Genomic DNA, 25,242 nt, shown 5'->3' on the forward strand with positions numbered 1-25,242 from the left:
ACTCTGCATATAAGTTAAATAAGCAGAGTGACAATATACAGCCTTGATGTACTCCTTCCCCGATTTGGAACCAGTCTGTTGTTCCATGTCCAGTTCTAACTGTTCCTTCGTAACCTGCATACAGATTTCTCAGGAGGCAGGTCAGGTGGTCTGGTAGTCCCATCTCTAAGAATTTTCCAGAGTTTGTTGTGGAAGCACAACAGAGGCACAACAGAGCCCGCAGTCAAAGGCTTTGGCGTAGTCAGTAAAGCAGAAGTAGGGCTCGGGCGGAGCTGAGACTCTGGCTGGCCCCCGCCTGCAGGTGCTCGCGGTGTGTCCTCAGTTTCTACAATGGGCGCAGGCATACTTTGCAGAGACAGAGAGACCGACTGTGGGGCTGGCGAAGACTTGAGAGTCCCTTGGACAGCACGGAGATCCAACCAGTCCATCCTAAAGGAAATCAGTCCTGACTATTCATCGAAACGACTGATGCCAAAGCTGAAGCTCCAGTACTTTGGCCACCTGATTCGAAGAGTTGACTCATTGGAAAAGACCCTGATGCTGGGAAAGAATGAAGGTGGGAGGAGAAGGGGATGTCAGAGGATGAGATGGTTGGATGGCATCACCAACTCGATGACATGAGTTTGAGCAAACTTCAGGAGTTGGTGATGGACAGGGAGGCCTGGCGTGCTGCAGTCCATGAGGTCTCGAAGAGTTGGACACGACTGAGTGACTGAACTGAACTGAACTGAACTGAGAGACCATTAAGTGGGATCGGAGGCACCTCTCTCCAGCCAGGCCCCGCACCATACTCATGCGCAGCTTCAATTCTCCAACCCGAGATGGGTCCAGACCCAGGGGGATCTCGGGTCCCCTGCTTGCCAACTGCCTGGCTAAAAGCTCCAGCTCACTCCACTGACCCCGGGTTCTTTTCCTTCAGAGTTCTCACAGCCCTGAAACTACATTCAGTGGTTATTTGTGTCTCCCCAGCCCTCCCGGGGGAGCCGGGGCCTTGTTCCCGGTGTCCACCCCTGGGAGCCCACCCTCCACCATCCTGCACCTTGGAAACCAGAAGCTAGGACAGCTCTGGGCACACAACTGCTGCCCAGATGTCGTGAATGAGTGAGTGTCCACCCGTGTTCTTATCAAGAAATAGACTCACCCGGAGACCGGGAATGGGACCGACTAGGGTTCGGGTCTGTGAGTCTCTGGGACATGCCCAGCTGATTTCGTGTCTCCAGTTGATATTCCTCTCCTCCCTTGTCTGCCCCGGAAGCCTTTCCCTCCCCTGAGCAAGACAACCGGATCCAAAGCCACTTGCTCTTGCCAGCCTTCCCATGTTTCCTGAATCCACACTCCCTACCCCGCCCAGGGCAGCCAGAGTTAATGGCTATTTCCTCTCTCCTTAGCACTTTTTCTTTGCTCCCCCCCACCTCGCCCCCTAGCTGATTTTAAACTTGGCTAACACACCCCACCCTGTCTCCACCCCCACAGGAAGCCTCCAATTTGTGGAGGAAGTTCTGCTTGTGAGTTTCAGCAGCCTGTGAACTCTCTGGGGGGCCCCAGAGCACTGTGAGGGCCGCTGACTCAAGCCACGGAAAGAGGGGGAGACGTGGGATTCCTGTGGACGCCAGCACTTACCCGAGATCTTTCCTGTGTTCCTTTAGGCCTAGGAAGAAGGTGAGGAAGTCACCGATGTTATTGTTCCGGATGGAGAACACTTAACCGTCACTGCGTTCAGTCTCTCCTGCCCTGGACGAGGAGTCGGGATGCCGTGTGTTTCGGTTCCTAAGCGCCCGTGTTACCTGAAAACTGGGCTCACCTCTTGGGGGGTGTCAAGCCAAAAGACAGCCAAGCCAAACAGTGGGAGAAGGAAGGATTTATTCTCACTTGCAGCAAGTAAGGAAAACCATCAGGGGTCTTTCCAAAGCAGTGTCTCCCCGAACAGCAAAATTGGTGAAGTATTAAGCTAAGGGGACAGGCATCTTCAAGAAGGGGCTTGAGTAGAGAATTCCGCACTGAATGGGGGCAAAGGTCAACAGAGTCGGAGCCTTGGTTGATTGAGGTCAGGAAAGTCAACATCATCTTTCCATCCTCCCCCTGGGCGGGGTCCTTAGTTCCTGCAGATGGCAAAGATGGTATTACATTATGGGCTTGAGTTCAGTTCAGTTCAGTTGCTTAGTCATGTACAACTCGTTGCGACCCCATGGGCTGTAGCCCACCATTCCTCATCATGGAATTCTCCAGGCAAGAATACTGAAGAAGGTAGTCATTCCCTTCTCCAGGGGATCTTCCCAACCCAGGGATCGAACCCAGATCTCCCGAATTTCAGGCCGATTCTTTACCATCTGAGCCACAAGGGAAGCCGAGGAGGAGCTGGGACTCCGTTCTATCATCGACTGTTGTTTCTTGATAGCTTTTCCCTTGTTCCCTCACTTGTCTTAAGATCCTTGATTACTGAGATTTGTTCAAGGGCCAGGCTTAGATCCCCAAAAGGTTTAAGCCAAAAATGGCTTCTCTTCTGTCAAGAAAGCCACACCTGGTTCTTTCTTCAGGGACCCCCTTCCCTATATGATTATACTCCTGCCCTTAAAACACAGCTCCTGCCCTTAAGGTCCCAGGCCCCAGCTTGGATCTTATAAACAGGACCCTGTGGGCTGGGTGTGTCAGAGGTCAGACCCAAGGTTCAGTGGGGTCCTGGGCAAGGTGTGACAGGGTGGTGGAGCTGGGATAATCAATTCAGCTCCAGGCAAGGCACAGGGTGGAAGTCTCAACCTCCACCAAAAAGCTCAGCCAGGAAGCCTTACCTGGCTTCCCGATGGCTTGGCATGTAAAGTCCACCAGCAATGCAGGAGACGTAGGAGATGCAGGTATGATCCCTGGGTCGGGAAGATGCCCTGGAGAAGGGAATGGCAACTCACTCCTGTTCCAATATTTTTGCCTGGAGAATCTCATGGACAGAGGAGCCTGGCCGGCTACAGTCCATGGGGTCACAAAGAAGGCACAAGAGGCCCTACAAGGACAAAGCCAGCAGAAGGGACACCTTGGGAACCTTGCCTTCCCCTCCCCTCCCCCATATCCAGGAGACACGCAGCTTCTCTCAAGCTGTGGAAAATCACCCGGAGGCCCTGCTGCCTGGCAGCCCTGCACACACTCAGGGCAGATAAGGCAGTGGCCGGACAGGGAGGCAAGGGGCCGGCATGGTGCTGGGTGAGGACAGTGTCATGTGGTGTGGGCCCTGCAGGGCGCGGGACTCCGCACCCCGGCCTTCCTCATTCAGCACATACTGAACACAGGAGTGAACACGTATGCATGTGAAACCGCGATGCGGCTCCCCGAGCCCCCACACAGACCCCACTCATCTGTGTGCTGAAGGTGCTCTCCTGGGCACACAGCAGGGGCTGCCCGGTGACACACCAGTGTGTCTGGAATGCACATGCTTTGGCGTGAGTGTGTACACTCCTGTGAACCGTGAACTTCCTGATGTTCAAGCTGGTTTTAGAAAAGGCAGAGGAACCAGAAATCAAATTGCCAGCATCCGTTGGATCATCGAGAAAGCAAAAGAGTTCCAGATAAACATCTATTTCTGCTTTATTGACTAGGCCAAAGCCTTTGACTGTATGGATCACAACAAACCGTGGAAAATTCTTTAAGAGACAGGAACACCAGACCACCTGACCTGCCTCCTGAGAAATCTGTATGCAGGTCAGGAAGCAACAGTTAGATCTGGACATGGAACAATAGACTGGTTCCAAATAGGAAAAGGAGTATGTATGTCAAGACTGTATATTGTCACCCTGCTTGTTTAACTTATATGCAGAGAGCATCATGCAGAATGCCAGACTAGATGACGCACAAGCTGGAATCGAGATTGCCAGGAGAAATATCAATAACCTCAGATATGCAGATGACATCACCCTTATGGCAGAAAGTGAAGAAGAACTAAAGACCCTCATGGTGAAAGTGAAAGAGGAGAGTGAAAAAGTTGGCTTAAAACTCAACATTCAGAAAACTAAGATCATGGCATCCAGTCCATCCATTGCTACTTCATGGCAAATAGATGAGGAAATAGCAGAAAAAGTTTTATTTTGGGGGGCTCCAAAATCACTGCAGATGGTGACTGCAGCCATGAAATTAAAAGATGCTTACTCCTTGGGAAGAAAAGTTATGACCAACCTAGGTAGCATATTAAAAAGCAGAGACATTACTTTGCCAACAAAGGTCCATCTAGTCAAAGCTATGGTTTTTCCAGTAGCCATGTATGGATGTGAGAGTTGGACTGTGAAGAAAGCTGAGCGCTGAAGAATTGATGCTTTTGAACTGTGATGTTGGAGAAGACTCTTGAGAGTCCCTTGGACTGCAAGGAGATCCAACCAGTCCATCCTAAAGGAGATCAGTCCTGAGTGTTCATTGGAAGGACTGATGCTGAAGCTGAAACTCCAATACTTTGGCCACCTGATGTGAAGAGCTGACTCATCGGAAAGACCCTGATGCTGGGAAAGATTGAGGGCAGGAGGAGAAGGGGACGACAGAGGATGAGATGGTTGGATGACATCACCAACTCAATGCACACGAGTTTGAGTAAACTCCAGGAGTTGGTGATGGACGGGGATGCCTGGTGGGCTACAGCCCATGGGTGGCAAAGAGTCTTAGCAACTGAACAACAAACAGTGCGTGTCGTGTGTCTCTGGGCCACACCCCGCACAGGCAACATGCAGGGCACACCCTCAGCCTGGGGACACATTGCCTTATGACACATGCTTGCTTAGACGTTCTAATGGAAAAGAGGCCAACAGGTGCACATGACTTGGCGACTGAACAACCACAAGTCTTTTGAATCCCCCCCACACCTCCCCCTACATTAGCTTCCCGTAGAAGCTCCAGGTCCTGTACCTGCGTCTGAGCAGACTAGCAGGTAGTGCTGCGATGCAGCCCTGGGCAACAGGCGAGGTATGTGTGCCTGGCTGGATGGCTTTGCTGGCAGGAGAAGGGAGGAGGGGAGCTTGGCAGAAACACCTTGGAAAAGTCTCCCTGGTCCCCCTTCTCTGCCGTTCCATCCTCCCCCACCGTACCCCGGCTCCAGCTCAGGCCTCATCCTCACAGGCCTGGAAAATTTGCAACAGGCTGCTCCCCACTCAGCAATCAAGGGCCTTGCCCCCTCAGTTCAGTCGTGTCCGACTCTTTGCAATCCCATGAATTGCAGCACGTCAGGCCTCCCTGTCCATCACCAACTCCTGAAGTTCACTCAACTCACGTCCATCGAGTTGGTGATGCCATCCAGCCATCTCATCCTCTGTCGTCCCCTTCTCCTCCTGCCCCCAATTCTTCCCAGCATCAGGGTCTTTTCCAATGAGTCAACTCTTCGCATGAGGTGGCCAAAGTATTAGAGTTTCAGCTTCAGCATCAGTCCTTCCAAAGAACACCCAGGACTGATCTCTTTTAGAATGGAGTGGTTGGATCTCCCTGCAGTCCAAGAGACTCTCAAGAGTCTTCTCCAACACCACAGTTCAAAAGCATCAATTCTTCACTGCTCAACTTTCTTCACAGTCCAACTCTCACATCTATACATGACCACTAGAAAAACCATAGCCTTGACTAGATGGACCTATGTTGGCAAAGTAATGTGTCTGCTTTTTAATATGCTACCTAGGTTGGTCATAGCTTTCCCTCCAAGGAGTAAGCGTCTTTTAATTTCATGGCTGCAGTCACCATCTGCAGTGATTTTGGAGCCCCCAAAAATAAAGTCTGACACTGTTTCCACTGTTTCCTCATCTATTTGCCATGAAATGATGGGACCAGATGCCATGATCTTAGTTTTCTGAATGTTGAGCTTTAGGCCAACTTTTTCACTCTCCTCTTTCACTTTCCCCAGGAGGGTCTTTAGTTCCTCTTCACTTTCTGCCATAAGGGTGGTGTCATCTGCAGATCTGAGGTGATTGATATTTCTCCTGGCAATCTTGATTCCAGCTTGTGCTTCTTCCAGCCCAGCATTTCTCATGATGTACTCTGCATGTAGGTTAAATAAGCAGGGTGACCATATACAGCCTTGACGTACTCCTTTCCCCTTGTCTAATTCAATGAAACTATGAGCCATGCCACGTAGGAGCACCCAAGACGGACGGGTCATGGTGGAGTGTTCTGACAAAACGTGCTCCGCTGGAGAAGGGAATGGCAGACCACTTCAGTATTGTTGCCTTGAGAACCCCATGAACAGTATGAAAGAGCCAGTGTCTTTGGGAAGGAGTAAAATTGCTTCACGATGTTGCTGTAGTTTCTGCTGTACAACCAAGGGAATCGGCCACGTGTATGCACACATCCCCTCCCTCTTGGACCTCCCCCCCTTATCCCATCCCACCCCTCTAGGTCATCACAGACCACCTAGTTGAGTTCCCTGTGGCATACATCGGCTTCCCGCTAGCTGTCTATTTCACACGTGGGAGTGTGTATCTTCAATCCTAAGCTTCGTCTCACCCTCCCCTTCCCCCTCTGGATCCACATGTCTGTTCCCTGTGTCTGTACCATTTTTCTAGATGCCACATACATGCATTAATATACAGTATTCTCTTTCTGACTTACTTCACTTGGTATGACAATCTCAAGGTTTACCCACGTGTCTACAAATGACTCAGTTTCATTCCTTTTTCTGGCTGAGTAATGTTCCACTGTGTGTATGCACCGCAGCTTCTTTTTCCATTCCTCTGTTGTTGGATATGTAGGCTGTGTCCATGTCCTGTCTATTGTAAATACTGCTAGTGTAAATATAGGGGTGCATGCGTCATTTTGAATTACGATTTTCTCAAGATATAAGCCCAGTAGTGGGATTGCTGGCTCATACAATAGTCCTGCTTTTACTTTTTAAGGAACTTCCACACTCTTCACAGTGGTTGTATCAATTTACATTCCCACCAAGAGTGCGTGAGGGTTCCCTTTTCTCCGCACTTTCTCCAGCTTTTATTGTTTATAGATTTTTTGATGATGACCGTTCTGACTGGTATGAGATAATACCACTTTCTAGTTTTGATTTGCATTTCTCTAATAATTACAGACAGTAAAGAATCTGCCTGCAATGCAGGAGACCCGGGTTCAACCCCTGAGTCAGGAAGATCCCCTAGAGAAGGGAATGGCTGCCCATTCCAGTATTCTTGCCTGGAGAATTCCCTGGACGGAGGATCCTGGCGGGCTGCAGTTCATGGGGTTGCAAAAAGCAGCTAGCACTTTCACTTTCAATAATTAACAACGTTGAGCATCTTTTCTTTGGCCTCTTGGCCGTCTGTGTTTCTTCTTTGGAGCGATGTTGATTTAGAGCCTCTGCCCAATTTTTAATTGGGCTGTCTGTTTTTTTGATATTGAGCTCCATGAGCTGTTTGCGCAGAATAGCCAACATTTAAAAGCCTGACCATACCAAGTGCTGCCAAGGAGCTCTCACACCAGGGCATGGGAATGTGAAGGTGTTCAGCCACTGCACACCTATCAGAGTAGCTAAAATTAAAAAAAAAAAAAATTAACACCAAGTGCTGGTGAGGATGTGCAGAAACTGGTCACCCGTACTGTGCTGGTGGGATTGTAAAATGGTTTCTGGCTTCTCTGGAAGATAATTTTCTTTTCAAAGTAGACATGCACTTCCCATGCAATCCAGCAACAGCACTTAGGTCTTCATCCCAGAAAAATTAAAATTATGTTCAGGTAAGAACCTGACATAAATGTTCAGAGCAACTGTATTCACAACAGCTAAAACCTGGAAACAAACAAACTGCTTCAAGTGGGAGAACAGATGCACAAACCATGACCTGTTTACATCACGGGACAGCATTCAGCAATAAAAAGGAATAGGCTGTTTATACCTGCAACAGCCTGGACAGACCTCAAGGGAATTATGCTGCTGCAAAAAAGAAAAAAATTTTTTTCCAAAAGGGTATATGCACTATGATTCCACTTATACAGTATTTTTTAAAAGACACACTTGTGGAGTTGGAGAGAATAGATCAGTGATTACCAGAGGTTTGGGGGAAGGTCATGTATGGGGCAGCAGGAGGAAGCCTTGAGGTGATGGAGGAGTTCTGTATCTTCTTTCTTTTCTTTTTTAAACGTTTTGTTCACTTTATGCATTTACTTTTCGGCTGTGCTGGGTCTTCGTTGCTGCATGCGGGCTTTCTGCCTTGGTGGCGAGCAGGGGCTGCTCTCCAATTGCGGTGCTCAGGCTTCGCACTGCGCTGGCTTCTCAAGTTGCAGAGCATGAGCTCCCGGATGCGAGGGCTCTGCAGTCGAGGTCCCTGAGCTTAGTTGCCCAGAGGCAGGTGGGATCTTCCTAGACCAGGGATTGAACCCTGCATTGACAGGTGGATTCTTAACCTCTGGACCACCAGGGAAGTTCTGTATCTTTTTTTTTTCCCCTAATAGGGGCTTCCCTCATAGCTCAGTTGGTAAAGAATCTGCCTGCAATGCAGGAGACCTGGGTTTGACCCCTGGGTTGGGAAGAACTTCTAGAGAAGGGAAAGGCTCCCCACTCCAGGATTCTGGCCTGGAAAATTCCATGGACTATACAATCCAACGGGTCGCAAAGAGTCGGACACGACTGAGCGACTTCCCTTTCTTTCTGATTTACAGTACTAACAGTGCTGTGTGCTGCTCGTGGTAGGAGTGACACAAATCTGCACAGGGGATGACGTGGCCCAGAGCACACGCACAGACACGTACGTGCTTGTGAAACGGGGCGACTATGAATACACTCTGTGGATTTTCCCAATATTAACTTCCTGGTTTTGATATAACGATGCTATTGTTATGCAAGATGTTCACACTGGGGAGAAGTGGGAGAAGGGTCCACAGGTATTCCCTGTATTTCTGTGGCTTTGGGGCAACTTCCTGTGAATCTCTAATGGTTTCAAAGTAAAAATGTTTTTCATGGTTCTGCCCCTAGGGATTTACCCAGGAGAAGTGAAACATGTGTCCACGCAGGAACTTGTACACGAGTCTTCATCACAGCTTTAGTCATAACAGTCCCAAAACGGGAACAACCAAATGGCTCCTCAACGAGGTGAAGGACGGATCCTCAAGTTGTAGAATATTCACACGGTGGAATCCTCCAGCAGTTAATAGGAACCAAATGCCAGTACAAGCTGCCATATGATGCATCTCAAAATAACGTTTGGGGTATTTATTTACTATTTTGGCCCCTCCATTTCTTGGCTGTGGCACGTGAGGCCTTCCAGCTTCGTCATGCTAACTCTTAGTCTCGGCACGTGGGATCCAGTTCCGTGACCAGGGATCGAACCCAGGTCTCCTGCATAGGTAGCGTGGAGTCTCAGCCATGGGACCACCAGAGAAGTCCTTCGAAATAATTATTCTGAGGGGAACGAAGCCAGACAAAAAGAGACCTTTCTATGTGGTTCCATTTATATGAAATTCTAGAATGTGCTATAGAATCTTTAGCATCAGAAGCAAAATCAGTTGGTGGGGGAGTGACAAGGAGGGACAGGAGAGAGGCTGTACAAAGAAGCAGGAGGAGACTTTCGGGGGTGTGTCCGTCATCTCGATCGTGGTGGTGGTTTCACGGGCTCTGGGGAGGGGCTGGAAGGAGACCGAAAGAAGCACTCCCAAGAAACATGCAGGGGACCGGACTGAGCCTCGTCAAAGAGCAGCTTAGCCCCTTCTCTCTTGTTAAGCAGACTACATGCTCCACTGCTTGCCAAATTTAGAATTATTCAGTTAAAAATGGAGAAACAAGAAATATATATGGCATTCCAGGAATTTTTTACTCTTTAATGAGCACCTGTCTATCAGGGACAGGGCATGGAACATGACCTCTGGCCTCGGGAGCTCTGGGTTAGAGACAGTAGGAAATTGAGAAAAGCACTGCCTCCTCCAAGAAGCCCTCCTGGCTATGCCTGCCCTGATTGGGTAGGGAGGGGCATCCCATCTGTGGTTTTTACAGCATAGCCTGACCTGTGTGTACAAGGTCAGACCATGCTCTGTCCACGGTCTCCCCTCTGACAACTCCTCTGTGCATTTCTATTCTGACCAGATGGGTGACTCCAAGCTTTCCCAAGCTTGGGGCTCAGGGTTTGGGTGGATTTAATTGAATGACATTCCCTTGGGATTGATTATATTTCAGGAAAAAATCACCTATTTTGGAGCAACCTTCTGAAGCAGCCTGGATCTCTATGCACAGAGGCAATCAGAGAAGCGCAGAGAGGGTATGTCCGTGCCCTTGGTCACACAGCCTGTCTACAGTGGTCGGCTAACTGATGAACCACGCCTGAGGTGGGAGGGAGGGGAAGCCGCATCTGTGCAGACGTGGAAAACTCAGCGCGGAAGCCCTGGCCTCTCAGTCATGGGAGGAGGGGCTCCTTCAGAAGCTGAGACGTGAACCAGAAAAGTCACTTCTGTGGGTATGTATCATTAAACGTTTCTGGGAAGTCTGAGTCCAGCCCAGAACCCAGGCGCCAAGCCCAGCCTCTCCTGCCCACCCCCGCCCCCCAGCTTGGATTGTTCTGCTGATTAATTAGAACTGGCTAGAAACCGGCACGGAGAAGGCAATGGCAACCCATTCTACTACTCTTGCCTGGAAAACCCCATGGACGGAGGGGCCTGGTGGGCTGACGTCTATGGGGTCGCACAGAGTCGGACACGACTGAAGCGACTTAACAGCAACAGCAGCAGCAGAAGCTGGCAAATGCTTGACCTCTGCCCTTGAACCCAAGCTCACCGCCCCAGTCCCCAACTCTCCAAAGATGGTTTACCCCTTTTCCACGGGGGCCTCCTGCCTTGTCAGCTATGGACCCCTCCAGTGCCTTTGGACACGTCTAGCATCCGTGGCCCTGGAGGTCAGTTCGGGGTCCTGAGAGCACCCCGTCAGCCACAGGGGCGCTTTCTCACGGTGTCAGGTAGCTTCCTGCTTTAACCAAACCTGCTATGACAAAACTCTTCTTCTCTTTTTTGGCCACCCCGTGGCATGTGGGATCTTAGTTCCTCGCCTAGGCATCAAACCCCTGCCTGCTGCATTGGAAGCAGGAAGTCTTAACCACTGGGCTGCCAGGGAAGTCCCCTGACCAACCTCTTCTTTCAGTGATGGAAAGTGGGGCACACCCCAGAAAGGGAATCAGTCTTGCTACCTGGCTCAGAAGATAGCATTGAGTCATCTGAGCAGAGACCCGAGACTGGGAGAGCCCGTCCGGCCCCCCAGGAGGACTTGGTGCTCCTCCCCCATGTCACCTCTGGCGCGGTCCTCAGAGGAAGCTGTGAAGGGACGCAGGTGTGCATGGCCCTTAAGTTAACTGTCTACATCAGCCCATTTGCAGATGAGGAAGCTGAGCTCCAGAGACAGAGAGCTGACCAGGGGCAGAGGGGAACATGATGATAGGATGAGTTGCCCACAGAGGTGCACCCTGGGCCCAGACTGGCTTCCAGGACCTCAGAGCCAGCAAACCCCAAACAGCATCTAATAACCACACGTGTGCCCCGTCTGGTGTGCGTGCGTGCTTGGTCGCTCAGTCCTGTCTGACTCTTTGAGACCCCTTGGACTGCAGCCTGCCAGGCAGGGGATCTTCCTGACCCAGGGATCGAACCCACGTCTCCTGCATTGGCAGGCAGATTCTTTACCCCTGAGCCACCAGGGAAGCCCGTAACACCCGCACCAGCTGGGCCAGACACCCGGGAGTCCTCCACCTTCCCGTGTCATATGACCTGGCCCTCGAGGAAGGGAGGGAGGGAGCAGACGAGGATGGGGAAAATTATTAATCCAGTGACCTGCCCGTGTCTGGGGAGAATTTTCTGAGTGACGGCTTGAGTCTGCTTGCCCAGGTTCCCTTGAGGTCCACCCCCGGCCCACCCGGGGCCCACCACTTACGCCGGTCGGTGCGGATGGGGTCTGACCAAAGGGTCTGGTCCTGTACCAAGCCCGAGGACATATTGACCAGCAGGTACTTGAACCTGTCATAGGCCGGCCCCTAAAGCTCCTGTGAGCCCACCCATGGGGGCGCTGATTTCCCATCTTCCAGAGGAGGTGTGCCACCAGCCCTGATCTCCTTACCCTCTGCACCCTTGCCTTGACTGAAAGCCCTGCCCCCACCCCCTGGAGAAACGATGCAACCCCCCAAAATGACAGCGACTCATTCATTCATTCAGCATCTCACTCAGTCATTCTGTACATCTTTATTGAACTCAAAATCTCGGGAAGGTTTTATTAAGCGCTTTCCTGTAGTTGGATCCACAGGCCTGTGTTTGTCGCCTTGGGTGGGGTCTGGATGTGAACACTGTTCTCTGCAGACCCCCGGGCAAGGCCCTTGGAGGGACTGTGGCTGCCCAGAAGAGGCACCCAACTCAGTCCTGGAGCTTGCTGGTGTACACCTCGGCCCTGTCCAGGGACGGCCCCCGGTTCACAGACGTGTATGAGGGCTCCGAGGTCCCCAGGGACTTGGGGACAGCCTCCTGCGTGATCTGGGAGTCGTGGCTTGTTGCCCCGTCAGCATCGCCCCTGTCCCTGACAGAGGAGATGAACAGAGCTGGGGTTAGGGGCGCAGAGCTAACCGCTCCCCTCAGCTGGGCAGGGACCTTTCTGCTCAGACATGGCTTTCACAGAGGTCACCTTAGGCCTTCTTTCCAAAGCCCAGTCTTTCTGGACTGTTTCCTGTGTGCCAGGCCCTGCATTAAGGAAAGTGTAACTCTTTTGGAACTGGGTGGACAATTTACAAGTCTTACTGAGCTGGACAAATGTCCCCAAAGAGCTAAGATTCTACGGGAGACAGGCCACAGCACACAATGACTGGACAAGTCCAGGGAGGGAAGCCACTGGAGGGCTTCCTGGAGGAGGGGGCAGTTAGTCTGGCCTTGAAGAGAGTGGAGGCACAGAAAGACATTGCAGGCCTTTGATAGGAAGGACTGGGGTGTGTCTGGGGCAAGAATGGGGACCTGTGGGCAGCTGGAACTGGGATGCGGGAGGTAGGAGAGACCAATGGAAGAACCAGACGGAAGTCAGATAACAGGACCATGGTTAGGATGCTACCCAAAGGGAGGGAGGGACGTGACCACATCCCACCTGCTCCCAGATCTGGCCAGACAGACCAATCCTTTGGTGGCTAATCTCATCTACTATTTGTTTTTATTAACCTAAATGTCAGAGAGCAATCTGATTTCCAAGGTCACTGCCGTCTCCCTACTCCATCCTTCACCCACCCCACGTCTTTAAATCTGCCTGGATAATTTCTACTTTTCCACTTAATTTCACCCACTCCAAGAAGCTTTTCCATCCACCCTCTCCACTCACACTGGGACAAGCATCCCCCCTCTCCTTCTTAAAAGCTGCCTGGGTCTCCTGCCTCTCTTGCTGAGATGTGCACCACACATGAATTTTCAATTCATCCCAGTCCTGATAAGAATTTACTCCTGCTGTCCCTTCCTCCAGGAAGCCCACCTTGATACTCCAGGGAGGATCTGCGCTGCTCTCCTCTGGATTCCCACAGCACCCGTACCCATGGGTGCCTTGACTCACTCCCTGCTCTATCCTGTGACTGCATGCCTGTCTTCCCATCAGGCAGCTCTGTTAGCTGCTCCAGACACCCCAGGGGACCCCTCCAGTCCTAATCTAAATAGACGCACATCAGAGTTGTCAGTGGACTCAGGTGACTTGGGAGCTCGGGGCCAGCTCCGTTTTAATGGGTTCTGTGACCTTGGGCCTCTGTTCCCACCACAGACCTCAGTGTCCCCATCCTGATAACAGAAGTTAAGACCTGTTTAGTACCTGGATTCCACCCTGACACTGGGAAAGACCCTGATGCTGGGAAAGATTGAGGGCAGGAGGAGAAGGGGGCCACAGGGGATGAGATGGTTGGATGGCATCATCATCTCAATGGACATGAATTTGAGCAAACTCCGGGAGATGGTGAAGGACAGGGAAGCCCGGCGTGCTGCAGTCCACGGGGTCGCAAAGAGTCACACATGACTGAGCGACTGAACGACAACCGCCTGAGTGCTCAATAGGCCATATAGTAGAGGGACTATTTCTCTTATCCCTCACAACTCCACAGGGCAGACAATATGGATCAGGATCTCCCTTTTCCAGAAGAGGACACTGAGGCATAGAAGGATAAGATATCGGGTTGGCCAAAAAGTTTGTTTGGGTTTTTCCATAAGATGATACGAAAAGCCCAAACGAACTTTTCGGCCAGCCCGATCCTTGTCCAAGGCGCACCGCTGTGTCAGAGCTGGGGTCTACCCACAGGGCCTCGGTGCTGAGCCCCTCTTAGCCAGCTGAAGACTTGACCTGGGCCTCCCCGGGACCCTGCTCCCGTCTCACTGGACCCCCCCACCCCACCCAGGGCAGAAGGCAGCTTTACTCCCAGGCTCTCCCCACCTCGGAAGAGCCTCCCGTGGGGTGTGTCCCCAAGCACTGCACCCCCCACCCCCCAGCTGGCAGATACTCACACAAGGCTGAGGACAATGGCTCCAGCAAAGCCGACGAGCAAGAAGAAGGGCAGGGAGCCCAGGATGGACGTGATGACGATCATACCCCCGCTCCGCCGGCCCGGCCACGTGTCTATCGCCGAGTACGGGGTGACTGCGGGAGGCAGGCGGTCACTCCCTGGACACTGCATCACCCAGCCTCCTCTCAGGGATAGGGGGGTGCCTGCCTTGGCAGCCAAAAATCTCAGGGATGAAGCGAGGCCAGGCCAGTGCCTTCCCCTGGGTCTGAGGCGGAATTATATTTGCCTCCGTATTCCAGTCCCCAGCTTTGTCTTGCGTGTGTCTACTCTTGCCCTCTTATCACTGTCTTTTTGTATGATTTTAAATGATAAACGGTCTCAGGTCTTCCAGTGAAGACGAGATACAGATTATAAACAAAATACAGGTGGAGCAAAGAAAGCTGATTGCTGAAGAATTGATTCTTTTGAACTGTGGTGTTGGTGAAGACTGTTGAGAGTCCTTTGGACTGCAAGGAGATCCAACCAGTCCATCTTAAGGGAGATCAGCCCTGAATATTCATTAGAAGGACTGATGCCAAAGCTGAAGCTCCAGTACTTTGGCTACCTGATGCAAAGAACTGACTCATTGGAAAAGACCCTGATGCTGGGAAAGATTGAGGGCAGGAGGAGAAGGGGACAACAGAGGATGAGATGGTTGGATGGTATCACCGACTCAATGGACATGAGTTTGAGTAAACTCTGGGAGATAGTGAAGGACAGGGAAGCCTAGTGTGCTGCAGTCCATGGGGTCACAAAGAGTCGGACATGACTGAGCAACTGAACTGAACTGAACTGGGAGGTCCCTAATCTAATGAAGCCAGGGGACTGTGGCCTCCCTCTGCTCTGACCAGTGTCACCCATTGGAACTAAGTGGACAAATCATTATAGGTCCTCCTGTGAGCTGGCCACTTCCCGTCCAGTGTCCCAGGTAGATCCCATGAGACCCTGTTTTGCAGATCGCTTACTGCAGCTTAGGGAGATTGCATGCCTGTTCAACGGGACTCGGCCTCCAGCCTCAAGCCGAAGGTCTCTCTGGTCCCCAAGGGCACGCTCTCCACATGGACTGATCTCCAGGCCCTGGCCTTAGAGAGCAGGGCCTGGGGCTTTCATTTGGACTGCCCAAAGGAGCCCTGCTGGGGAAGCGGGGCAAGGATAGTCCTTCCCATTTCTCAGATGGGAAATCTGAGATCCTGAAGGGCTCACACAGCAGTGAGGCTCAGTGGCTGGGATTGAACTTGGGACTCTTGGTTCCAGAGCAGTGTTGATCCAGTGGGACCACAGAGCGTGGCCGTGCCACCGGAGGATGGGAAGGAACCACCCAGTCGCACCCGGGCCTGCCCGTCTGCACCCTCACTGGCCCTGTGACCTCAGGCGACCTTGCCGAGCCCTAATTGACCCACAAGATCACTGTGAGTGGCAAGGGGGTTCTTTGTTTTTTTTGGTTGTGCCACGCAGCCTGTGGGATCTTAGTTCCCTGAAAAGGGATTGATTCTGGGCTCCCAGCAGTGAAAGTGCAGAGTCCTAACCACTGGACTGCTGGGGAAGTCTTGGGAGATCTAAAATTAGGGTCACGGGTCTTCAAAATTACACTGGGAAATCGCTTCTGTTGCCCCTAAGCTTCAACAGATAAGATTCTGAATTTATAAACTTCAGATCTGTGTTGAGAACACAGCTGGAGGCTTGAGGACAGACGGGCAGGACCATGGGCAGATGCTTGGGCCTGCAAGATGCCCACTTTAGAAAAACCACCCACAGGGCTTTCCAGGAGAATGGCACCCTGTTGCCTCCAGGGTTCCTGCCCCTGTGGCTGAGATGCCTCTGGAACCATCTTACATGATAATGATGTTGTCGTTGGCAGGGTTCAACAAGGGGGCGGGTTAGGGTCTAAATGCACAATAACCTCCCTGCCCTTTGGAGGCAGATGTATCATCAGGGCTGAAGATGCTGGCTGATTCTGTCTCCAGTTAAGCCTGTCCAGCTGGCCAGTGCATGCTTAGTCGATCAGTCCTATCTGACTCTTGGAAACCCCTTGGACTGTAGCCCACCAGGCTTCTCTGTCCATGGAACTCTCCAGGCAAGAATACTGGAGTGGGTTGCCATTTCCTCCTCCAGGGGATCTTCCTGACCCAGGGATCGAACCCACGTCTCCTGCATTGGCAGGCAGATTCTTTACCCCTGAGCCACCAAGGAAGCCCGTAACACCCGCGCCAGCTGGGCCAAACACCCATGAGTCCTCCACCTTCCCGTGTCACATGACCTGGCCCTCGAGGAAGGGAGGGAGGGAGCGGGTGAGGATGGGGAAAATTATTAATCCAGTGACCTGCCCGTGTCTGGGGAGAATTTTCTGAGTGACGGCTTGAGTCTGCTTGCCCAGGTTCCCTTGAGGACCACCTCCGGCCCACCCGGGGCCCACCACTTACGCCGGTCGGTGCGGATGGGGTCCGACCACAGGGTCTGGTCCTGCACCAAGCCCGAGGACATATTGACCAGGACGTACTTGAACCTGGAAAGAAATGGAGCGGGGATGACTTCTATCCATCCTGTGAGCCTTGGCCATGGGGAGGGGGCGGGGTTGGGGGACTTGGGGCAGAACCGGGACTTGTGGGAGATGAACATCTAGGTGGCCACAGTGGGTGGGGTGGCGGGGGGTGTTCTGGCAGCAGGCTGCTGCTGGACTTTGCATCGGCATCACCTTCCCCCTGGGCTGCCTCCCCAGCTCAGACGCCTCCTCCACGCAGCCCTCAGAGCCTGCGCTCCCTCTGGGAGCCCCTCTGTTTCTTTGTCACGTGTATCACACTCATAGCTGATTTGCCAGTATTGACCCGTTTGTCCTCCTTGGATTTCTGCCTTCCTCTCTTCCTAGCCTGGTCCTTGGTCTCACAAAAGTGACTTAAAAAAAAACCAAAAAAAAAAACCAAGGGAATAATATCTGTTTGCAACCCCGCTGCCCTCTGATAAGGGCTAACTTTATAGGCAGAAAATCCCAATCAAGTGTTGCAAATCATAAAGGAAGATCAGGTGACCAGTACGGAATACCCACAGCCTTAGGCCTTCTTCACCTTCAGTTAAAAAGGATGAATGTTCTGAGATCAAAGAAATCAACAGCCTCTAGTTTGACACTTAAAAAAAAAAAAAGAAGACCCTTAAAATCTTCATACCATCCAGGATTTTGCTTAATTCCCCTGCTTCGACAGGTTTGAAGATGGGAATTCCAGAGGCTGGGATGAGTCCCCTAGGTAGGGTGGGCTCAACTAGGGGGAGAGGTTTTCTGACCTTTCTAGTTTCTGACCTTGAAGAACAAGGTCAGAGGTGAGAGTCAAGGGCGGGGGCGAGGACATCCAGGACTCAAGTCCTGCCTGCTGGCCGAGGCAAGGGGAAGAGAGGGCTGTGTGAGAGGATGGAGGTGAGTGACGGCCTGGGTCCAGATGTGGCCCAGAGGGTACAGAGACCCCCCCGTCCAGGTGTCTCCATGGGAACTGGAGTGGGTGTAGTCAAGGCTTGGCACTGGGTAAGCCCCCCGGGCCTAGGTCGCGGCTGAGCCCCCAACTCGGGCCCGAGAAGATGCTCAGGACATAGGTGTGAAAATGAATCGGGGACCCTCAGTTCTGGGGTGGGCCACAATAGGGTACACTGCGGGGAGCAGGGAGAAGCCTCCACACCGAGCCCCAGCTTTTCTCAAAGTGACTCCCTTTGGCTTCTGGACCAGTTCCTTCCCTGTCAATCAAACTGCTACACAGTGATGGGCCAGGATCAGGTGTGTACTTTGTGGGGCCCGGTGCAAAGGGAAAATGTGGCGCCTGGTTTAAACATTAAGGATTTCAAGATGGTGATGGTAGTGTTAAGCCAAGAGGGAGTCCCTCTGAACACAGGGCCCTGTGCATGGTCACCTGCCCAGGGAGCCAGGAATCCTTCGTGGTACCCAGGACGGTCCTGGCATGTGGTAGGCTCTGAAAGAATGTGGCCTCTGACGCTTCACCCAGCTCTAGGCGCCCTCTTCCCCCACACCAAGTCGGGGCTGGGGCTCACCTGCCGTCTTCCAGCAGCTGCACGCTCACCTGTATTCCGTGGCTGCGGACAGGGGTGGGTTGCAGAGGCCCTGGAAGTTGGGGTCCAACAGGCAGGTCCCGTTGGTGCCCACCCTGATCAGGTAGGCGTTCAGGATCTCCGAGGCCCGGGACACATCCCAGACAGCATCCAAGCTGGGCGAGTCACTGCATGGGGTCAGGTCAAAGGCCGCGGCCTTGTAGGGCCCTGTCCTCCCCCCCTGGGTCTGCTGGAACGTCGAGCTGAGAGGGGTCTTGGTGCTGTCCTGCACAGAGGCGTTCCTGAAGCTGGCTGTGGAGGCAGTGCCGGGCTGAGTCACTCACTCAGTCATTCAACAAATGTCCCTAAGCATCCTCTCTGCACCAGTGCCGAGCCAGGTCTTGGGATCTCTTCCTTACTTGCTGGGTGATCTTGGACCACTCACTGTATCTCTCTAGACTCTTTGTGAGATGGGAGGAAAACACCCCACAGTGCCCACAGACTGGGATTGGGCATGGGTAGGCAGTCAATAAAATCAGGGCCCTACATGAACTGCTATAAATGGCTGAAAGCTAAGAGGCAGTCATCGGGTTCCTCCTCCTGGACCCCAGGATCGCTGCCAGTGAACAGGTAGGGCTGACCCAGAGCCAGCACATCTCCCAAACACCGATCTCAAACCACCTTGAAAAGCCGTGGGAAGGACTTGAGCTTGAGGACCAGAGACTCTGATTTGCTCTCCAGCTCAGGAGCTCTCACGAGTCACTCGCCTCTCTGGGCCCCAATTATTTGCCCCGTGATGGACATCCTAACAGACACCTTGCAGGCAGGTTGTGACGATCGGCTCTAAGGTCTGGGAAGCCCCAGGCAGGATGTAAGTGCTCCGTGATCGATGCTGTTATCTCCCTCTCTAGACTCGATGTCCCTCCAGGGCAGATGTCTCCAGCCCAGGGCTGGCACAGAGCAGATACCAGAGCGTGTTAGTGAGGTGCCTGGGGTGGTTTGATTGCATGGATGGAGCACCCCTTGCCTTGTCTCCTCCCCTCCTGCCCACAGACAGGTCAAAGCCACCTTCAGAGAAGCCCGAGGGCAGCAGGACCCTTACCCGAGTCGACCAGCACATAGAGGTAGACCTCGTAGGAGCCGTGGAGGGCCGCTGAGCTGTCAAACATGCAGAGGGGCTTTTCCAAGGCCACCGTGGTGAGGGTGGGGTTGTTGGTGGCAAAGGTCACACTAGCCAGTTGGGGCTGGAGGTTCACACCTGGAGGAGGCAGCGAGGATGGGAGCTGACCCCCAGCAGAACTGCCCACACCCACGGGCAACCATCTGCACGCTCACACGCGCATGCCTGCGGCCAGTGAGCGCCCGCTGGTGCCAGGCACTGCCTTTCCCTCTCCCCACAGGCCATCTCAGGAGCTTGTCTCCGATGTGGGGAGAGCCCCTGTTCCCCTCCCCCCACCCAGCCATCCTGAGCAGAAACTGGGCAATCCGGCTGAACTGCTGCCCTCTCGATACCCCCAACAGGCCCCTCCCATGCATCTCCCCGGTTTGAGTCCACCCTCTTCACCTGGACCCTGGTAACCAGCCCTCCCCAACCCTCTGCTCTCTGACCTGCAAAGCTGACTGCAACCCCTTACCGCTGGGCCCCCTGGGGGCTCCCCACTGCTCTCCAACAGGATCCAGCCTCTCTGGAGGGGCAGTGAGGCCCTGAAGCTCTGGACCTTGCTTCATGGGTCCCCAGACTAACCTGTATGCTTATCCCTTGACCTCACGCTCCAGCCACACGGATGGACAATGGGCAGGAAGCTCCCAGGGTAGACCCTGACGCCCCCCTCCTCTCGTGCTGCTCCTTCACCTAAAAATGTGCCTCCCCTCCCCAGTCAAAGCATCACCATGAATCTAGTCCAGACCCTCCCTTGCTCTCCAGCAGCTCCTGTGTCTTCTAACAGCCAGCACAGAGCCCTTGAATTCCCATCAGAGAAAGCTTATTGATCAATGTTAGCTATTAGTAGTCCTATCTGGGTCCCCAGAGCCTGGCGCAGAGCAGGACGCCCACGCCTATCCCTGGGGTGAATAAGTCAAGTTCCCATCCAGGTGCCTTTCAGGACCCTTCAGGAGAATCGGGGGACCCAGGACACGCCCCGTCCACGGTGGGCACTGACCCGCCCCCCATCCTCTTCTCACTCTCCGCTTACCGGAGCCAAGTCGCAGACAGCCCAGGGCCAGCACTACCCAGAGCGGAGGCATCGCCTGGGAGAAGCTGCGACAGGACGGGACGGTGGTCCAGGGGGCGAGCTTGGACCGCGCCTGTCCCACCGCGCGCACCTGTCGGCCCTGAGCCAAGGGCACGCCCCGCCCCCACCCAAGCCAGCCAATCCTCAGCCTCCTCGCAGGATATTTGCATAAACCCGGGCCGGGCTTCCCCTGGACCCGAGGTGCTCAGAGCACAAATCCATCCCCACTGAACCTCCCCCAACCCTGCACCCCCTCCCCGCCCCCTTTGTACTGAGGATGGAGCGGTGTTTTCAGGGCGTTTCTTACCTAATGAGACCTTGAGGGCAAACCAGCCCCTCTCTGAGCCTCAGTTTCCATACTGTAAAGAGGCCCGTAATTCCTCCATGGAATTCTCTTTATGGAAACCCTACTCTGTGCCACTCACTGGGCTCTTGTGAAGGTGAAACAGGTTAACAGGTGAAAGTGGTGTCGTGGAAACTTTGAAGTCCTGGGTGCGTGAGCTGTCCGGACACCTCTGGTGTGACTCTTTCAGTTCACAGGTGCAGGGCCAAGGTCTGGGGAGGCCAGGGACTTGCCAAGGCTGCCGGTGGGCCTGAGGCTGACGCAGCGCAGGAGTCCTCCCGCCCAGCCCAGGGCTGTTTCAGAAGAGATGGAGCAGAGTTTTAAGGCCTGTTTGGTGGGGGGCTTTTGACTGTAATGTTGGGGTCATCACCTGGACCATAGGGTTCCCTCCAGAGTCAGGAATCATGCATGTCTCCCAGTACACCCTAAATGTTAGATTTTACATTTAAGAAAGAAAAGTAAAAGGGTGGAGGAAAAGTAACTTGGAATCCAACAGTAACTAGTGATCTGTGTGTGATATTGATGACATAACCACTTGAAGAAAAGGGCTGTATCTGAGGGACTTTGTCTGCCTGCGATCCCTCGGTGGAGAGTCCTCTAAGGACAAAGAGACTCTGGTCCTTGCTTGTGAGGCGGTGGTGGGGTGGGAGGCAGGACATTTGGGAAGCAACTTTGGGGTCCCCTGGGACTGGTGTTGTCAGGACCTGGGTTCTCACCTTAGGATGAGGGAGATTTGGAGCGGGGGGGGGGGGTGTGGGGGGGCGGGGGGGGGAAGAGAAGAACTCTGAGGTGTTCTCAATTAGTAATTTTGTAATGACACAGTAACAAAATGACTCCTGAGTTCTGTCTCCTGAGAGGGCCTAGAAGGAATGGCAGCCAGCTGCAAGGAACTGACCTAGACCCGAAACTCCACTCCCCAGTGAACGGCACCGGGGACCCTGGACTGAGACAGGGAAAGTCCAGAGGAGCCTAGAAAGTAAAGATGCGCTTGAAAAATGATGGGAAAGGACAGAAGGATCTTGAAAGGGCTTCCAATGGCCAGATTGGGAGAGGGACTTGAGCACAAAATCAATAATAAAAGCAACACATTTAGTTCATTGGATAAAATACAAATCCATGAGTATTGATACTTTCAAAAGTATTTTAAGACTTTTCTTTTGGGTTGGGGGGTGGCACTGTGCCGCATGTGGGATCTTAGTTCCCTGACCAGGGCTCAAGCTTGTACCCCCTGCACTGGAAGCATGGAGTCTTAAACACTGGACCATCAGGGAAGTCCTAAAAAGTGTTTTAAAGGAGAAGGGAAAATGCTTCTTCAAAGAAGAACACCAGTGAATAAAAGGAGAGGGAATAACAAAACCAAAAATCACTATTTTACAGCCATCCTGGTAATAAGTGATTCAAGAAAGAATCATCTCAGAAGATGTTAGGGAATTTCTTGGTGGTTCAGTGGTTAGAACTTTGAGCTCTCATTGTCGAGGGCCCTGGGTTCAATGCCTGGTTAAGGAACTAAGATCCCACAAGCTACACAGCATGGCCAAAAAGAAAAAACAAATGTTAAAACCATAAGGTAAAATATTTTTAGGGAGGAAGAAATGAAGAAATCTAAGGACACCAGCTTAACAAAATAATAAGACCTAATGTCACCAATAAGGCTTCCCTGGTAGCTCAGCTGGTAAAGAATCCACCTGCAATGCAGGAGACCCCAGTTCGATTCCTAGGTTGGGAAGATCCCCTGGAGAAGGGAAAGGCTCCCCATTCCAGTATTCTGGCCTGGAGAATTCCACGGACTGTGTAGTCCATGGGGTTGCAAAGAGCTGGACACGACTGAGCGACTTGCACTTTCACTAACATCACCAGCACGGGAGGGACTGACCTCATGTGCTTGCTGGCATCATGGCTCTGGGACGGGCTCAGCATCAGCTTGGGATTTCCTGACCAAAAAGTCCAACTGAAGTCAAATCTACAGCAAACAATCAGACATATTCAAATTGGGGGACTTTCTGCAAACCAACTGGTCTGGATGCTCTGAAAATGTCATGAAAGGCAAAAGCAAAAACTAAACAACAAAGCAGAAGGCTGAGAATTACTGTAGCTCACAAGAGACACAGCAGCTAAGTGAACTGAGTGATCCTTAATGAATTCCTGAGTAAAAACGAAGACATTCTGGGACTTCCCTGGCAGTTCAGTGGTTAAGGCACCAAGCTCCCACTGCGAGGGGCACGAGCTTCCTGTTGCGGGGGCGTGGGGGGTGCGGGTGGGTGCTAGGAGCCCACATGCTGAGTGAAGGTGGCGAAACAAAAGCACACACACACACACACACACACACACACACAAAACCCGAGAAACAAAACCAGCTCTAATGAACACTACGGTAGTTAGCATGACAGACAAATTTGAGTTACGGAGTGTGTATTGGATAATGATATTGATCTGACACTAATTTCCTGGATTGTGGTTCTGTAGAGGGAGACACAGGCTTCCCCAGTAGCTCAGCTGATAAAGAATCTGCCTGCAATGCAGGAGACCCCAGTTTGATTCCTGGGTCAGTAAGATCCCCTGGAGAAGGGATAGGCTACCCACTCCAGTATTCATGGGTTTCCCTGGTGGCTCAGACGGTAAAGAATCTGCCTACAATGTGGGAGACCTGGGTTCGATCCCTGGGTTGGGAAGATCCCCTGGAGGAGGAAATGGCAACCCAGTCCAGTATTCTGGCCTGGAGAAGCCCCATGGACAGAGGAGCCTGGCGGGGTACAGTCCATGGGGTCGCAAAGAGTCGGACTTGACTAAGCGACTAAGCACCCAGCACACAGGGAGACACATGCTAGATTCTTGTAGGCAAGGTGTCACAATATCTGAAACACACATATTTAAGGAGAGAAACAGAAAGTAAGAGACAAAGCTAATGTAGTGTAATGTCAGCAACTGGTCAGTACAGATATTCACTGTACTCTTCTTGAAATACTTCTATAGATTTGAAATTTTTCAAAGTGAAAATGTTGGGAGAAAAAGATTCTCTTCTCGTGGCGCAAACGCATCATCCCTCTCCGGATGTCTGTTTCTTGTCTGTAAAACGGGGCGGGGGTTTGATGGCCTCTCAGCTCTGACCTGCCAAGAAGTGGAAGAACAGATCCTTATCTCCAGGGAACAGGAAACGCCCCGAGATAAAGAACTGCTGAGCAAAGGGTGGGGTGTTCCTCCAGGAATTTTTATGGACTGACATTTCTTGTCCAGCAAAGGTGTGCGGACCGGAGTTTGTCAGAGGCCAGCAGAGCGGAAGTTGAAGGCTCGGCCCAGAAACCCCCGTGAGAAAGAGAGAAGGCCCAGGAACCCACTGCGTTCTCTGAGACACTGCAGTTTCTTACGAAAAAGACAAACCAAGAGTCCTTGGTCTCTTGCCTTGCCCAAATATGGAAAAAATATTTGGGGGAAAAAGTTAAAATAATAATCTGCTAAGGCCCAAAAATGTTCTGCAAAGAAAAAATGTTTTGGATTTATAAACAAGTTTCCACTTCAAAGATGCTGACTTTTGTCTGGCAGACTCTGAAGAGGGAAAAAGTTCAGGAGATTTGAGTCATGGTGGCAGATTTGCCTGGGAGACACTCATGCTGGTATCAATGGAGGGACCCTGGTGACAAAGGGGCCCGGACACCTGCCCGCATCCTCCTGCTACAGCCCAAGTACCCACGTGGACGTCCCCAAAATTTTTGTTGGCAAATACCAATTTTTAAAAAATGTCCCCTTTGAAGAGTGAAACATATGGAACCTCTCAGAAAGCAAAAGCACAGTTTGACTGTAAGAGCAATTCAGAGATATTATCCAAACATTTTGTATTAAAAGGGCCTTAGAATTGTTTTACATAATGGAAATCAGTAGTTTTTCAAGAATTTGTCAACATTTTTAAAGTTTTAAACGATCATACCAATTATTTAAAGTATTCTTTATAAAATCTTTCAAGACTAAAAAAAAAATCCACTTTTGATCAGGCCAGTTCCAGGACTTCAAGTCTTCTGTCTGACAATTTTTTTACCTCAAGTTTTATTGAGATAATTGGCATACTGTGCTTCCCCAGTGGCTTAGCAGTAAAGACTCTGCCTGCCAATGCAGGAGATGGCGGTTTGATCCCTGAGTCAGGAAGATCCCCTGGAGGAGGGCATGGCAACCCACTCTCGTATTCTTGCCTGGAAAATGCAAATGGGCAGAGGTGCCTGGT

At 52.0% G+C, this 25,242-nt stretch overlaps 1 protein-coding gene and 1 long non-coding RNA gene across 2 annotated transcripts; one reads left to right on the forward strand and one right to left on the reverse strand.

Moving 5' to 3' along the window:
* Positions 1-10,093: 10,093 nt before the first annotated feature.
* On the forward strand, positions 10,094-11,870 carry LOC123333056. The gene is made up of 2 exons (XR_006550228.1): positions 10,094-10,367; positions 11,779-11,870. It is a non-coding gene; the product is annotated as an uncharacterized LOC123333056 (long non-coding RNA).
* Positions 11,871-11,916: 46 nt separating this feature from the next.
* On the reverse strand, positions 11,917-20,831 carry UPK3A (uroplakin 3A). Its single transcript, XM_006063285.3, has 6 exons — positions 20,651-20,831; positions 19,561-19,716; positions 18,491-18,770; positions 16,856-16,938; positions 14,398-14,530; positions 11,917-12,457 (listed from the first exon to the last, which is right to left on the reverse strand). Exons 1-6 carry the CDS (start codon positions 20,700-20,702, stop codon positions 12,298-12,300), a joined length of 864 nt encoding a protein of 287 aa, XP_006063347.1. The 5' UTR covers positions 20,703-20,831; the 3' UTR covers positions 11,917-12,297.
* Positions 20,832-25,242: the final 4,411 nt, after the last annotated feature.

The sequence above is a fragment of the Bubalus bubalis genome, chromosome 4, assembly GCF_019923935.1.
Source record: "Bubalus bubalis isolate 160015118507 breed Murrah chromosome 4, NDDB_SH_1, whole genome shotgun sequence".
In the NCBI taxonomy this organism is placed as follows: domain Eukaryota; kingdom Metazoa; phylum Chordata; class Mammalia; order Artiodactyla; family Bovidae; genus Bubalus; species Bubalus bubalis.

Coding starts and splice junctions, on each gene's coding strand:
- UPK3A (XM_006063285.3), bottom strand. CDS start 20,702: ATGCCTCCGCTCTGGGTAGTGCTGGCCCTGGGCTGTCTGCGACTTGGC. Junction 19,717..20,650: donor CTGTCTGCGACTTGGCTCCG/GTAAGCGGAGAG, acceptor TGCCTCCTCCAG/GTGTGAACCTCCAGCCCCAA. Junction 14,531..16,855: donor CCCCATCCGCACCGACCGGC/GTAAGTGGTGGG, acceptor TGCCTCCCGCAG/TCACCCCGTACTCGGCGATA.